Source organism: Candoia aspera, chromosome 2 (assembly GCF_035149785.1).
Source record: "Candoia aspera isolate rCanAsp1 chromosome 2, rCanAsp1.hap2, whole genome shotgun sequence".
NCBI lineage: Eukaryota > Metazoa > Chordata > Lepidosauria > Squamata > Boidae > Candoia > Candoia aspera.
The window spans coordinates 163,615,634-163,630,652 of NC_086154.1; the positions used below are offsets into that span (position 1 = coordinate 163,615,634).

At 43.5% G+C, this 15,019-nt stretch overlaps 1 protein-coding gene across 1 annotated transcript; it reads right to left on the reverse strand.

Moving 5' to 3' along the window:
• Window positions 1–361: 361 nt before the first annotated feature.
• On the reverse strand, window positions 362–9,645 carry COPS7A (COP9 signalosome subunit 7A). Its single transcript, XM_063294680.1, has 8 exons — window positions 9,567–9,645; window positions 8,526–8,731; window positions 6,693–6,768; window positions 5,849–5,937; window positions 5,449–5,651; window positions 3,554–3,659; window positions 1,138–1,289; window positions 362–937 (listed from the first exon to the last, which is right to left on the reverse strand). Exons 2-8 carry the CDS (start codon window positions 8,685–8,687, stop codon window positions 898–900), a joined length of 828 nt encoding a protein of 275 aa, XP_063150750.1. The 5' UTR covers window positions 8,688–8,731; window positions 9,567–9,645; the 3' UTR covers window positions 362–897.
• Between the last annotated feature and the right edge of the window lie 5,374 nt (window positions 9,646–15,019).

Sequence of the window (15,019 nt, forward strand, 5' to 3'; positions counted from 1 at the left end):
TTATATTTTATTACCATAACATTTATTATGAAGAAATGTATTTTTATTCTCATTTGGGCATGGCTCCCATTTTTTAAGGAACGTTTTTTCTTAATGGTTTCTTTGACACGGTTTCTTTACAATCCTGATAAGTTTCTTAACCTCTTGCTTGTAAACTGAGCTCATTTCTTGGCTATTTCCAGACTTCCTTTCAAGGTGCGGAGCATTCCCATTCCCATGCTAATAACTCCACATTTCATTTCTCCTCCTGTTTTCCCTCTAAAGGGAAACCCCACCAATACTGTGACCTAGAAACAAGTTATCTGTATCCAAAACATCCCAAAATAAATCAGCATGGCACCAAAGTGAAGACACCCTTGGAGATATGTCTATATTTTTATCTTTATTTGCTTTATATATTTATACTATTTTTAAAAACAATCCACTCAAAACACTCACACAAACCCTTCTCCCTTTCACTGATCCAGTGAAGCAGAAAACTGAGATGTCAAGCTGTGTGCCCCAGAGCAAACGTCCCAGGATCTGCTCATAGAATTTAAGTGGCTATTCGATGCCAGACTTGTTTCCAGACAGGTTCCACAACAGTCTGTTGGTGCAAATGTAATTTAAACACGGGTCATTTCATGGCTCTTTAAAAATGCATTCAGGAAAACAAAAGTCAGAAGAGAGAGAGGGAGAGAGGGAAGACAAGGATAAAAAAAGTGGCATTCGAAATAGAGAAGGTGCAGACAGGATTACCAGAGTAATAGGAGAAAGTAGCTTTAAGGAACACGAGAAGAAAATAATGGAAAGGCAGAACCATTTAACCGGGACAGGGTTGCACAGAAATACATCTGGATTGAAGAAGAAAGCACCAGACGTGGGACACCTGTTTGAACTTCCCAGCCAGCAGTCCTGTCAGTTTGATTTAGACCAGATCTTTGCACTGCCTCGGAGCCTGCAGAGAAGGAAAAAGCCTTGGAATGAGGACCAGCAGCACTTTTGCCTGAACGCCCAAGACAAGGGCTTTGCAGACCCTGCAGGTAAGTTGTCAGAGCCCCAATGTAGGGGACTGATGAAAGACCTCAGGGAGGGCTCTGCTCCCCTGTCCTGTCTGCAGAAAAGCAACAGCCAACCTTCACTGGGATGCCACCTCACCCTTTGCCCTTGGAGGCCTTCTTGCTAGCCTGGCGCTGGTTGGTACCCGGTGCGGGCTCCCGGAGTTCTGACAGATGTTGCTCGGGGTCCTGGGATGTTGCTGCCGCCGCAGCCGCTGTTGTCACCTTTATTGTCTTCTTCAGATTTGCCACCTGCTGGGCGAAAGGAAAGTGAGGGAGAAAAAACAAGACACAGCTCCAGCGCCAAAGACAGGAAGGCTTCCCTAACACAATCATACTGGAAAAACCTCACCAGGTATTCTCCATCCAGGTCTTTAATTTAAACATTCCATCTGGGGGCCTCTGTCTGTGCCAAGGCTTCAGTGGACGCCTTCCAGTGTTCTGAAGAGCCATTCCAAGAATGCTGCATTCAACTGGAGGTTGTGGGCGTGTATATGAAAACACTGTTGAGATTTCTCTCCCCAGCTGCTGACTCATCCAATTTATTAACAATATTTGTAGACCACCCCAGTCCTAACAGACTCTGGGTGGTGAACAACAAAGCACAAGAAATTATAAGCCATACAGAATAAAAGCAATAAATAAATGAAATGTCTGAGCCAGGAAGTCACAGGTATCTAGAATAATCTTTTTCTTACATTGCCCATTAGTCAAAATAATTAATTTCTCCAGGCAAACAAGGATAGGCATTTTTTGACTGTATTATGAAATACATTCATAAAAGCATTTGCTGACCATGCAATCAATCGATTTGAAGAATAAAATATTCCTCAGATGAAATGTCTTTACGTGTTATTTTTAATATTGGTAGAGTTGTATTATGCTCAGTTTTCTGAACAAGAAAGAATCACAAACCGTATCCGATACGGCCCCAAAACTCTAAAAATTAAGGTATATTTGTGGGGAATTAAAATGGAGCATGCTCCTTTCCCCAACACGCGACAAGACTTTTATCAGAGCATGTAAAGCAGGCATGGACCGCTTCCGTTGGCTCAAGGCCTGCTCCAGGTTTTGTATGCCCTGTCAAGCGTTACACTCCAAAAGCGGCAGGCTCTGGGAGGAGGTTTCAGGAACCTAACAGGTAAGCAAACTGAATGCCTTAAATATCCGAAAACCTCCCACATTCTTAAAACGCACCTCCCACCCTTCCCTTCAGTGTTTTCCATTAGGAGTCATAAGCCTGGAATAACGATGCACATCAAAGTGCAGCAGATAGCAAAATGGGTAATTTGGTAGTACGAATAATTAAAGGTTCTGTCACCTTCAGAGTAGAATTAAATGGTGTAAGAGGCAAATTAACCATGTAAAAATGAAGGAAAGAATCTTCTCCATGGATAGGTGGACAAAGTTTTTTAACATCTAATCTAACAACTTCTGTCATCCAGGCTATAATTGCTACGATCAGCTAGTAAAATGTAGTTTTGAATGGAGCACTTCGGATCACATTTTAAGAGCATCTTTCTGCATCACACTTCCAAACATTATTACATTAAATATTCCTGACAAGATTTGAATGATGATCAAAGATTAAGCATTATGATCATCTCTTTAAAGACAATATTCACAGCTTAGGTTTAGGTCCAGATTTCCTGCTGATGAGAAGACAATTTTATCGTTTTATATCTTGGGGTATGACAGAGACATAAGAAGATGCCTTATATGGAGACAGAACTCAATATTATCTACAATGAGTAAGAAGCATCAGACACAGAGGAGGTGGAATTGACATTTTTAGTACATTGTTGCTGGACTTCATCTCATCTAAAGTAGGCAAGATAAGTCTACTGGAGGTGTATTTATTAATTGCATATGTCTCAATTTCAAAGACTCTAAGCACTGTACAAGAGCAACAACAACAAAGCAATACAATAGAAAAAATAGATTAAAACTAAAAATATATATTACAACAACAACAACATTCACACTCGGCCCTAATAAACTTAATGGTAAAATCCCAAAGCCCTTCCAAAACAGCCAAGTTTTTACAACTTTCTGGAAGGCTACAAGAATGGAAGCTACCTTTGCTTTGGGGGGCAACCTATTCCAGAGGAGGGGAGCTGCCACAGAGAATGCCCATTTTGGGGGGCCCTCCCACCTTACCTTCTCTGTTCATTTGAACTCCAGGGAGCTGGAGGTGCTGATAGATGTCTGATAGAGGTGATCTGGTAGATACCTAGGGTCTGAGCCGTCTAGGGCTTTATAGGCAATAACCTAAAACATTTGAATTGAACTTGGCAAGCTGCTGGTACGGTTAATGCTCCCACATCACCTTCTGTCCTTGATAGAAAATTGCCTTGCTGAATTTCAGGGGCACAATCCTGGTGGGGCTCTGGAGGTTACAAGTTGCCTACCCCAGCTAGACTGGAAATATACGAGACCAGCAGAGGTTGCCAGGTTTAATGGTGAAGTCAGTCTGAAGCTGGGGGAAAGCTCTGCACTGCAGCCCTGCCCCTCACCTCACTCTCAATCTGCTGCTTCAGGCCCAGCTGCTGCTCTTTGTGTTGATTGGCTCGGCTAACTTGTTCTTCAATGCTTGAAAGGACAACTTCGCAGCCCTGGCACCTGGGAAGGACCAGTAAAAGTTGAACAAGCAGGAGACCAACAAAGCAACTAAGAGAGCAAACAGCATTTAGCAGAAGCTCGTAAGTCTTGGGATCTGGAGATCTGAAAGGAAGACTGGCTCATGGGCATCCATGGGTAGGAGGGCACACGAGGAAATGTGCATGATAAGGTCATCACACAAATCCCATGACTTAGGTGCCTACATCGGATGTTGAGACCCAAGCACCTAATGGCAGCATTTGCTTGATGACGACGAGCATGTGTCTGTGTGTGATCAAGCATCATTGCATTTTGTGCTGCAGGCCCCACTGGAGAGACTTCAGTTGAAGAGGGGCGTGTAAAATGTTCTCATAGCAAGGGAAGAAAGAAGAGGGATAGGAGAAATAGTCCTGTGAGAATGAATCTGCTTCCACAGACATCCGTACTTGGGCAAGGTCACCACACAGGCATACAACCCTATTCCCACCAATGAAGAGTATTGTTCTAAGATTAAGATCAAGTTGCAGGTGTACCAAGATTTTACAGGTACAGAAAAAGCATAAAATGTGAAAAACAGATCTAGTTTCCCAAGAATCTTGGCTTTCATTTTTAAAAGAAAAAAAGTTGTTGGACCTAAGAGCTTTTAGAAACATTTATAATGTTTTGCAACATTTGATGAAACTCATATGTTACATGGGGAGCAATATTTCTATCATCAGAGAATATCTCTTCAGTGTCCCTGAGTGCCTCTTATCCCTCTTTAAGATTCACAAAAGCAGAATAAATTATGTTAATTGGTGTAACATAACAACCAATTCATCGGGCACAAAATCTTGGTATTAATACTGCATACAGGTAGTCCTCACTTAACGACCATTTGTTCAGCAACCATTCGAACTTACAATGGTGCTGAAGGGACTTACAACTGGTCCTTGAAGTTCTGGCTGTTGCAGCACCCCCACAGTCACGTGAACAAAATTCAGGCCTACCCGCATTTACGACCATGCCCCCTGCTGCCGCCCCCCCCCAACTGAACTCGGTCGTTGTCTTTGCCTGCCTCTCCTCCACTGGGCTCAACATCCTGGCCACACACAGGGCAGGCACAGGGCAAATGTCCCGCAAGCTGGCAGGTGAGAGCTACAGGCAGGCAGGCAGGCGTGTGCTGTGCCGCATGCCACTACCAACCAGGTCCTTCTTTTGCATGCTGGTCAGGGCCTTCTTTGTGAAAAAAAGGAGGCCTTGGCTGGCACACGAAAGGAGGACCCAGCCAGCAGTGGCATGTGGTGCAGCAGGTGTGGCAGTGGGCAGGGCAGGGCTGGGTGGCTGGGGCATCTGGTGGCGGCGGCCAAGAGATGGAGGGCAGAGATGGGTAGGTGCATGGAGGGGGTTGCAGTGGAGGCAATCCCTTATCTTCTTCCAAGAATGGCCTGGATCTGGGTAGGCCTTTGCCTACTGACCGTGTGGGATTCGCTAAACGACAGCACCTGGGATTGCTGGAACTGCTGTTGCTAAGTGGAGGGGCCCTTTGACGTTTTGCTTAATAACCAAGTCACTTAGCGACAGAGTTGCCGGTCCCAATTAGGGTTGTTAAATGAGGACTACCTGTACAAGGTGATAAAAAGCCCTTTGTTCATCCTTGCCAAGTGGTGTGATGCTGATTAGGGGACCGCTGTCCCAAATGGGACCCACGATCAGCACTCTTTTGAGTTCTTTCCACATCTGCAGCAAAGCCTGAGAGTGTGTGGTGGGCTTCTTTGCCTTGGCTAGGATGCACTGTCCCCAACTTGCACAAGATCAGAGACTTCCTTACCATTCTTGAAGCGTGCGGGTAATGATACTGAGCTCTTCCCTGCGGATGTCCCGGCCAATGCTGTAGTCGACCTCTAACCGCTGGTTGCGCTGGTCCAGGCTCCCCCGGAGTACATCAGCGTACACTGCCTCAATCACCAAGTCCTCCAGCTGTCGCACGTTCTTCAGCTGGAGCTGCTCCAACAGTACAGAATAGGGGATGCACTGTGAAGACACACAAGCCAGTGTAAAGCATTTCCTTCCTTCCTTCCTTCCTTCCTTCCTTCCTTCCTTCCTTCCTTCCTTCCTTCCTTCCTTCTTTCTTTCTTTCTTTCTTTGTTTATTTGAATGTATTAGCCACCTGACTCCAGAGGACTTCTAACCACTGAGCAGAATAGGCAAGGAAAGGAGAGGCATGCTACCTTCAGCTTGGAAGCCAGTGTGACAACAGACAGATGGCGCAGTTTGTTCTTCTGAGCTTCTGTCAAGGGCGGCAGGTTCCCAGCTTCAGCTGCTCTCAGATCAAAACAAAAAGTAATATTCCTTCAAATTCTCACTAGCATCACCGGATAAGATCCCACCCATTTTTCCTATAGTTAAGCATTCTTCCAATTTTTTCCACTTCTCATGACAGACTCAGAAACCCTACACCCAACCTCAATTCTTTCTCCTCATAAGAAGAAACTTTACCAGTCAAAATTTACCTAAGTAGAAAACATGCATACTGTAATTTACACAAATACCCAGTAATCCTATACAAATTCTCCCTTCTTTGGGGGTCCAGAGTTTAAGCGTACCAATCAGGCCACTTAGACATTTTAAAAACAAGAGAGCCTGATTCTGACACCACACTCGCCCAGTAAAGATAAGAACTTGGCATTATTACCAAGCAAACAGGGCGGTCATCCCATTATGTGCCCCCAACATGCTTCATCCTCTGGGACATCATCCAATGATAGTGGACAAAGAACAGAAAAACACAGAGAACAGAGTCAAAGGAGTGAGGCAATTACAAGTTACAGGCCAGCCTCAGTCTGCTTTTGATGTCCAGCTACAGGGAATTTCCAGACTATAAATCCTGATCCTGGGCAGGAGAGCTTCAGCACTGAAGCTGTCTGCTTTCTAACTTAAGGGAAAATGGCATCATATTATTCAGCCCCTACAGTGAAGCACTGCTTCCTTTTTTTTTTTTTCCTCCTGGCTCTTCCATCTCTATTGGCAATTTTCTCTACCATTCCTGCTTCTTAAGGAGAAGACAAGACATACCCAGGTAATCTGAATACGTCCCATATGCAAAGACGGTGAGCAGGCGGAAAACAGGCGAGAATTCACTATCGGCTAGCTATAGAGGGAGAGAAAACAACTACCGTTATTTGCGAAATGACAAAATAACTTTTTTTTTTGCTCATGGAATCTTTCACAGTTCACACCAGAATAATTTTGTTTAATTACTAAAGAAACATAATTTTGTCCTTGTTCTTTTCCCACACAGAAATCTCAAACACACTGTAAGCAAGAAGGAAACATTGGTGGTCCATCTCGTGAACATGTCCAGGCAGTACTACTCAAGAGTATAATGGGGGAATCAATATAATGTACTATTCCACATAAAATTAAAAATTCCTGACATTTATGCAGAAAAATATTGGATAGGGAGAAATGTTCTAGCCTACTTGCTCTTAGACATGCAGTACTAGTTTTCTATATGGACAGTTGTTATTGTTTGGAGGACTATTTAATGTTATGAGCCTCCATCTGTCATCCCAAATGTATAACCATTACAGTATATTCTTAGTATAAACAATTTCAGGGAAAAACTTTAAAACAGCTTGTTTGTTTCCTTCTGTGTAGTGCTCTTGTAGAGGGAATGCTGCAGTACAAGTGCTCAAAATCCAACATAAATATCTAAGAAAACAGTCTCTGCTCAGACACAAAGCAAGGTTACTGGATAATTTTGGACCACATGTATCTCTCCATCTAGTGTCTCTCACAAAGTTGTGTTATAGAAAATGGCTGGGAATTTTAGAAACATCAGCAAAGTCTGTCTATTACACAGATCATTGTCATTCAGAGGTTTTGCAGACCTTCACAAGAGCGAAGCATTGTATAAAAACCATCAACCCTTTTAAATTCCCATGTTCCACTGAATAGGCCACCTAAGAGAAATTCAGGGCTATATTAGTGCTACATTATCTTCCTCCACGTGAATCCACCCGCAGGATCCTGATGGACTGCTATAGTTTGGGAAACACATGTTTCAAACCACTGTGTTCCGTGACAGAAGGAAGGGATAAAGTTTTAAGATTGTTGAAAGTTGACAGCCCCACAACCATTTCCTTCCTTACTGTCATTCTAAACCTTTCTTTAATTATAGAAAAAACCCATTACCCAAAAATGATTTAGAAGAACTCAGTGCAATGGTTTATGACATCAGCTTTCTTTCCACACTTTTTTTCTACCATGTAATTCCCAAATCCTTTAATTAAAGATATACTTCTTATGGAGATTTATGCCTTTATGGAGGACTCTGGGAAGCATTCAAAGATATATATGCCATTTAAAGATGATACTAGGTGGGTCTATTACAAAATACATATTTACCTAGAATAAATACTGGCCTTTTTAAATTCATTATAAGGAAAGATCAATCAATTTTGCCTAGCATGAGTGATTAGAATCTCTGAAGAATCCTAAATGGATTCCCAAGTTCAGTATGAAAAACATTAGCTTAAAAGCTATGTTATTCAGTCCTTCAATGGAAAGACCACTAATCCCCACTTAGTACTGTTACACAAGAATTTGTCAAACCAAGTCAGACAGAAACCTGAAGCTGCTCATTTAAATATAGAGCAGAAATACATGTTTCACAGGATGTGTGTACTGATAGCTCTGCTTTAAGGCATAATCTATGACTTAAAAATTATTATAAAGTAATTATAATAGTAAGGCAGCACTAAGAAAGGCTGCCTTGCTGACCTGAGGGGCACCAGAGATCATACAGACCTAGAGAAGATAAGGACCTGCGACTTTCCATCTTTTGGACTTTTGGAAGGTGTACCAGACTACCCAAGTCTTTACCCTGTGGGTCTCAATGCTCACCTCTTGAACATTTGGCATGTCAAGCAGCTCTCCAAAAACATAAATGCCCGGGGCTTCCAGCACTTGATGAATGAGGCTGGCCAGAGCAGCCCCGCGGGCAGATCTTGCCAGCAGCAGAAACTGCTCCTGATTCTGCCCAGTCACCTTCACTTCGGCCGCCATTGGGCTAGGTGATCAGAATGGTTCAGGACTGCAGCCCCCGCCACCTAAAGGAATAAACAAGTGTAACAACTGGAGCTTCTCTTCCCATATTTCCCTAGAGCAATAGAGAATGAAGTGTAGTTACTGCACCACTGGGATATTTATTTATATTACTTATACATCATCTAGGACTAAATAAATAAATAATAAAAAAGGCATCTGGGCAACTCAAAAGATCAAACAAAAAACAATAAAATACAGTACAATGAAACGCAGCAGTGAAGCATCAGAATATGAATATGCATACACACACACACACACACACACACACACTTTGGAGCAGCCAATTCCTGGCACACCTGCTCAGTGTGTAACACGATATCAGTTCCAGGAAGCAACTTAATGTCAGTACTTTAAGCCAGCAGAAGCACACCCCCCCCCCGCTGCTTTTTAAGTAACTCTCTCCTAAAAGTCAAGGTTGTTATACCGGATTGTACGTTTTACTCTTATGCAGATGCATTTATTCGGGCACACATGTGCTGACTCAAGGCTGTGCATGAATGTAGCAAGCAAAATTCTGCCTAAGCTGTCAGCGTGAGCAGGGCCCGGTCTCAGGACAGGGAAGAGGAGGTAACGGAGAGCACCGAAATGTTTTGTGGGCGGGGCACAAAACAAGGGGAATAAAAGTATCAGCTCCAGTGAAAAGAAGCTGCGGTAGGGAAGAGGAAAGAAGGGCACGGAAGCCCCGCTCAGGAAAGTCCCATCTTCAGGTCGCGCTGGCAAAAAGAGAGAGCGCGCCTCTGCTGCGTCTCCCCTCCAGGAGCGCCCATCAGAGCCAACTGGACCCCATAACTGCCCCAAACCAGCCCTGCCTGGCTGCCTGCCTCGCCCGCTGCCTACCTGAGGGATCCCCTTCCCCGCTGGGAGCGGCTACTGGGAAAACCTCCAGCCAAGAGCTGGACCACTTCCGGGTTGGTGGCGTCACAGCTGCCCCTCAAACCCCGCCCCTTTGACCTCTCATTGGCCAGCTCCCCCTAGGAGGCGGAGCCCTCGTTAAAAGCTTTCTGGGCAGCTGCTGCGCTCTCGTGCGAGTAGTGGAGCGTCTTCTCGCTTTCGTCCCTGGGCTGAGGGATCGAGGCGCGCGGCTGGCGGCTCCTAGCAGCCATACGCCGGCCGCGGACCACCATCCTCTTTTCGCTCTCCTTTGACTCATTTTGCTCTTCTCTGATTTTCCCGGGATCCAGGCTCAAACCAGAAACGCCTTTCTAAAAACTGCACGCCCGCAATAGTCCACTTGTTCATTGCCGACCGGCCTTTACAACATTATACAACATCGACCTGATTCATCGTCCAAAGCAGCAATAAATTTCCCTCAATTTATAAAAGCCCTCCGAAATCACACCGTAGTCTCTTCTCCCCGAACAAAACGAAACACGGGATGGGCGGGCGAAGGAAGCAAGTTCGCTTCGGAACAAAATCGCCACGTCTTTGTAGCAATGGGTCTTTAAAGGGACGTGTGACTGTAAGGATCTTTTTCCCCGGGCTTCTGATTAAAATACTGAGCTCGGCTCGGCAGAAGAATCTCATGGAAGAGATGCGCCACGCGGTTTTGCCGCCGGCCCCCTCTGCCCCTCCCTCCCTTCCCAGGAGAGGTTTTTAAAAAATAAAGCAAAATGTTAGCTCAAAAGAGGGGGCAAACTAAGAACGATGGGCTGCATCTTTTCAGGAGATTCCAGACATTAAGGGATTTATTTTTTTAATGTCACTCGTTGCATTTGTATCATCGTTTCATGCGCACGGTGCCTTACGTTCTCTACGCCCGAGGGCTTCTCATTATAGAACCGACCCAGAGAAACATCTGAAGAAGAGGGTATGGCAAGAAGAAAGATCCTGTGATTATTTCAGTTACGTGTGCTTTGTCTTATTGGCAGTTTTTCCAGTAGGGAAAACGGAGGGGGGGAGATGTAGAGGCATCCAGTAAGGAAATTCCACACGTATTGAGGCAGTGAGGAACAGGGGTAGAAATGATGGATAGTTTTGAAAATAGTGGGACCACCCTCTCACCACTTGCCATCTTGGGCTTCCCAAGTCTAAAATGCTGAATCCTGGGCTCAGAGAATACAATATTTTAGCATGTACAGAACTGTAAAACAGATTACAACAATTATTTTAGCAGCCAAGGTAATTTCAGAATTATTGGGGGGGACCCCAAAAAAAGACATAGTTGCAACTAAAACTAGAATTTTGCATACTGTACTTCTAATCCTGGGTAGATGGGTAGATTTTGCCACAGAGATCATTCCCCACTGTCATCCTTAATGGTATCAAACATTTGCTGCCTGGGGCGGCTTGCCTTGATCTGCTGAGTGGTAAGGCAGTCTCTGGCTCTGTATGCCCACTGTCTACATGAGAACATACATTTGGAATAAACAGCTAACAAAATTACAACAAATGCGAATTCAGATTTCTGCCTCATGTCATTAAGCTTAATCAGGCACTCCTGGTGAATGGTCCCCTGGCTTCTCTCCATCCTGTAGCAGGGTAGCCATGGGAGTCTCTTGCCAGTTCCAGTGGCATCTTAAATACTAGCAAATCTAGTGTAGCATGAGGTTTCAAGAGCTGATTTCATCAGGGAGGCCAAAAGGCCAAAGCAATGCAAGAGGCTGCAATATATTTGTCACATTACCATGTAGACGCAAATGAGGAAAATAACCTTTCAAAGGAATAAGAGAGGATCCAATAGAGCAAGCATAAATTTTCATTGCCTTTGGGTTGTTTGGTTTATGATTTCAGCTGGAGTGTAATTTGGGGGGGATTGCTTATCGCTTACTGTTATATAATTCTAATGGTATTGTGCATGTTTTATTGTTATGATTGTAACCTGCTGAAATAAATAATCCAATCAAAATGGCTGTGACCTGGGTAATGAGGGAGGCATTCATAGCCAGAAGAATAAAGACATCTTTTTCTGTGAAGACCAGGTTATCTGTTTGCTAAGAAACCCAACTCAGTTGCTCCACACTGGCATTTTCATTAGAAATTTGTTCTAGAAGCATGATAGCTTTATGATCTGCTCCACTTGATTTAGGAAACCAAAAGTTTTCCCTACTATTTTTAAGCGTTGCCATTTTAAAAATTTCCTTAATCATACCAAATAAATCATTCTTTCAGTTTTCACATTTCAGTAACTCTTCAGGGCGGCACCTTGCAAAACCAGCAGTTTTGCAAAGGAAATTTGGAAAGTCATATCAAACAAAATATACTTTGAAAGTTGCACCTTTCCAAGTGGACATATACATGGCTACTTCGTATTTAAACATCTGGGAGCAGGGGAAATCACATATGACTTAATAATGGGCCTAGCTGTTTGAGAGTATATGTAAAGTTGCCCTAGGAAATGTAGAATTTATTATGCTAGAATATTCCTAAATCAGTGTATAGTAAAATCAGAGTGGTTTGATGAATAGCCAGACAGACTTTTTGTGATGCTGTAATCTTCCTTAGCTATGTGAAATTCATGCAGTGGCTTTGAACAAGTCATCATCCTGCCTTCTATATGACTTGACATAAAACTATATTTTGTGGAAGGCAAAGTACAGATGTGATGGCGCTGCCGTGCAGCAAGGAAAAATGACTTGTTTTCTGAGTGATACAGGCTGTAATGGGGCATATATTTTGGTCATCATTTCAGGCAGCAAAATAACTTGCCTACTGTGGATAGCCAGATAGCAGAGACTGTGTTACTACTTCTCACAAGCCTTTTACCTGCAGACAAAAATAAAGCATAGGTGATACTGAAGATCAGAGATTTCTGTCTAGTTGGAAGGCAACATTTGCTGAAAAGCAGCCTTCTATAATATGTCAGAGACAGTGATACGGTCATGCAGCCTTTCTTTCCTCACTACAGTATGAAGTTATACTGTTATCCACTCATCTTTCAATCAGCAGGAAACTATACTGGCATGGAATCTGTTGCTCCCGTTGCTGATCCCCATCCTGACCCTATTATGCCTGTTCCAGGACTATCCCCCGACTTCCCTCCAAAGCAAAAGCTAATAGATTTGACACACCTCAAGGCTGCCTTGGGACAGTGTCAGAACAGAAGATAAGCACTACTTTCATGCTGGGACAGCTAAAGGTGATTTAAGCCTGTCTCTGCCAAGATTGTCATTTGCCATGGTTAGGTGCTGGTGGAGGTTAGGTGCTGCCAAGGAACAAATGAAGAAGACAGTCTTGCTTCCTGCCAGCATCTTTCCTTTTCACTCAAGGACTGATCTAAACACTGTTGACTAGAACAACTACTTCCACCAGATTTTGAAGGATTATGTATTCTCAACCTAGAAATAGCTAACCTTGTTTTTCCTCTGCTGAAATAAATCTCTGCTTGTACTTCTCTCATAGCCAAATCCCATTAATCCCAAGACTTAAGAAAGTATGAAATACATTTGCACCAGAGCCATGTTCTGGTTTTCTAGCTTTTTCTCTATAGGCTGGGAGGCCAAGTCGTTTTGTGTCTCCTCCCAAGGCAGAACACTCAGGTGGCACCCCAGCCAGACATAAATAGGCAGGACATGCTCCTGCAAGAATCCCAGCACAAAGAATGGGAACAGTGCAAAGGTATTGCACAGATTTGATCTTCTTCTACTTATTCACCCTCAATGGATTAGAGCTGAGATGTCACCAGCCCCATGATTACAGCACTGCAGAATTAACAGGCCTTTATCTGTTTGGAGTGCCTGATTCATACAATTCTGTCCCACTTATTATAAAGGATGTGCAAAATCACCATTAACACATGTGCTCCCAAGATTGCCAGACAGCACAATGCCAGACTCCAGGTCCTGCCATCCATTCCCCTCCCTCTCTCCCCACCCTTCTCCCTCTAAGCCTGCTTAGTCTCAGGTTTTATCTCACCATCGATTCACAGCGCTCACATTCTCCGACATGCTTGCTGCTTTTCATTAGTCAGATAAAGCTAGACAGTCTCAATGTCCATTTCAAGCTGCCTTTCCCCTTCTCTCCTGATTGGCTGCTTGCCCAGGCACATTGCTCCTGTCTTCACCTGTCTTCACCTGAAGTTCTTTTTTTTTGACACCTCTGGAGCTTCCCAGGCCTTTTATTCCCAGCTGAGTTTCCAAAGCTGCTCAGGATATTGTTTATTTCAATTTAATGACAGACTACATTTGCTCTCATGATTATCTCTTATGCAACCCCCCTTAGACCTGAAATCCTTTAGTGGCCAAGGCCCATTCTGAATGTTTTTGAGGGAGTTGCGGGTTTCAAAGGAGTGGGGGGAGTCACTATATGTGGGTCAGGTTCAATTCGTTTTGTTATTTCATTGTGGTTTATACTATAGTTTCCTTCTGTTTCCAACATCTAGGTTTTTATATGGTATTAACACTATTCCCCAAAGTACCGGGTATGGTTTTTTAAAGATTTCTTTTATCCTGCCTTTATTATTTTTATTAACAACTCAAGGTGGGGAACATACCTAATACTCCTTCCTCCTCCTATTTTTCTCACAAATAACCAACCTGTGAGGTGGGTTGGGCTGAGAGAGAGGGACTGGCCCAAGGTCATCCAGCCAGCTTTCAAGCCCAAGGCAGGACTAGAACTCACAGTCTCCTGGCTTCTAGCCTGGTGCTTTAACTTAAAATTGGCTCTCTTAACTCCCTTGTGTTAATGTTATGCTGAGTGGTTTGAATGAATAGAATCTAGCTTTTGTTAAAAAAAACACAATAACACTTCTCTCCCATTTATACAATGGCACAAGTGGTGAAAACTGTGCCTTTATCATCTCACCAATGATCATTAGGAAAGAGGCTTTAAGTTAGTAGATAATTTCTGATTTGCTGACTAGACCAGGATATCAGAGATGGAACATTTTCTTTGATGGGGCAAAGCAACAGCCAGACTTCCCAAACAGGCTGGCTTTCACTCACCCCCTGCAACTGAGTGTAGTGCTCAAGAAGGAAGGAAAAAGAGCAAGATTTAGGATGGTTACAATTTAGGATGGTTCTGATTTAGGATGGATATCAGCATCCAAGCAGGAGACCAACCCAGTTGATCTCTCTCCAACCATCCTCTCTGCATTGAACTTTCAGCCTGTGCTAAAACCCAGGTCTTATTCAAGCAAGTAGTAAGTAACACTGAGCAAGGCTGACTTGTTTGAGATTATCTGGAATTCTTTGTATGAATTGCTGCACACTTTTGTTTTCCTTTTGTTTACCTTCCCTCAGTAAATTCTTCTTATATCTGTAGAAGTGTTTTCACTGACGTAATAAGAGAATTCCTTATTAAGACCTTCTCCACATGCAAGACTGCATTGTTACACAATCGTCTCTTATGTTTCA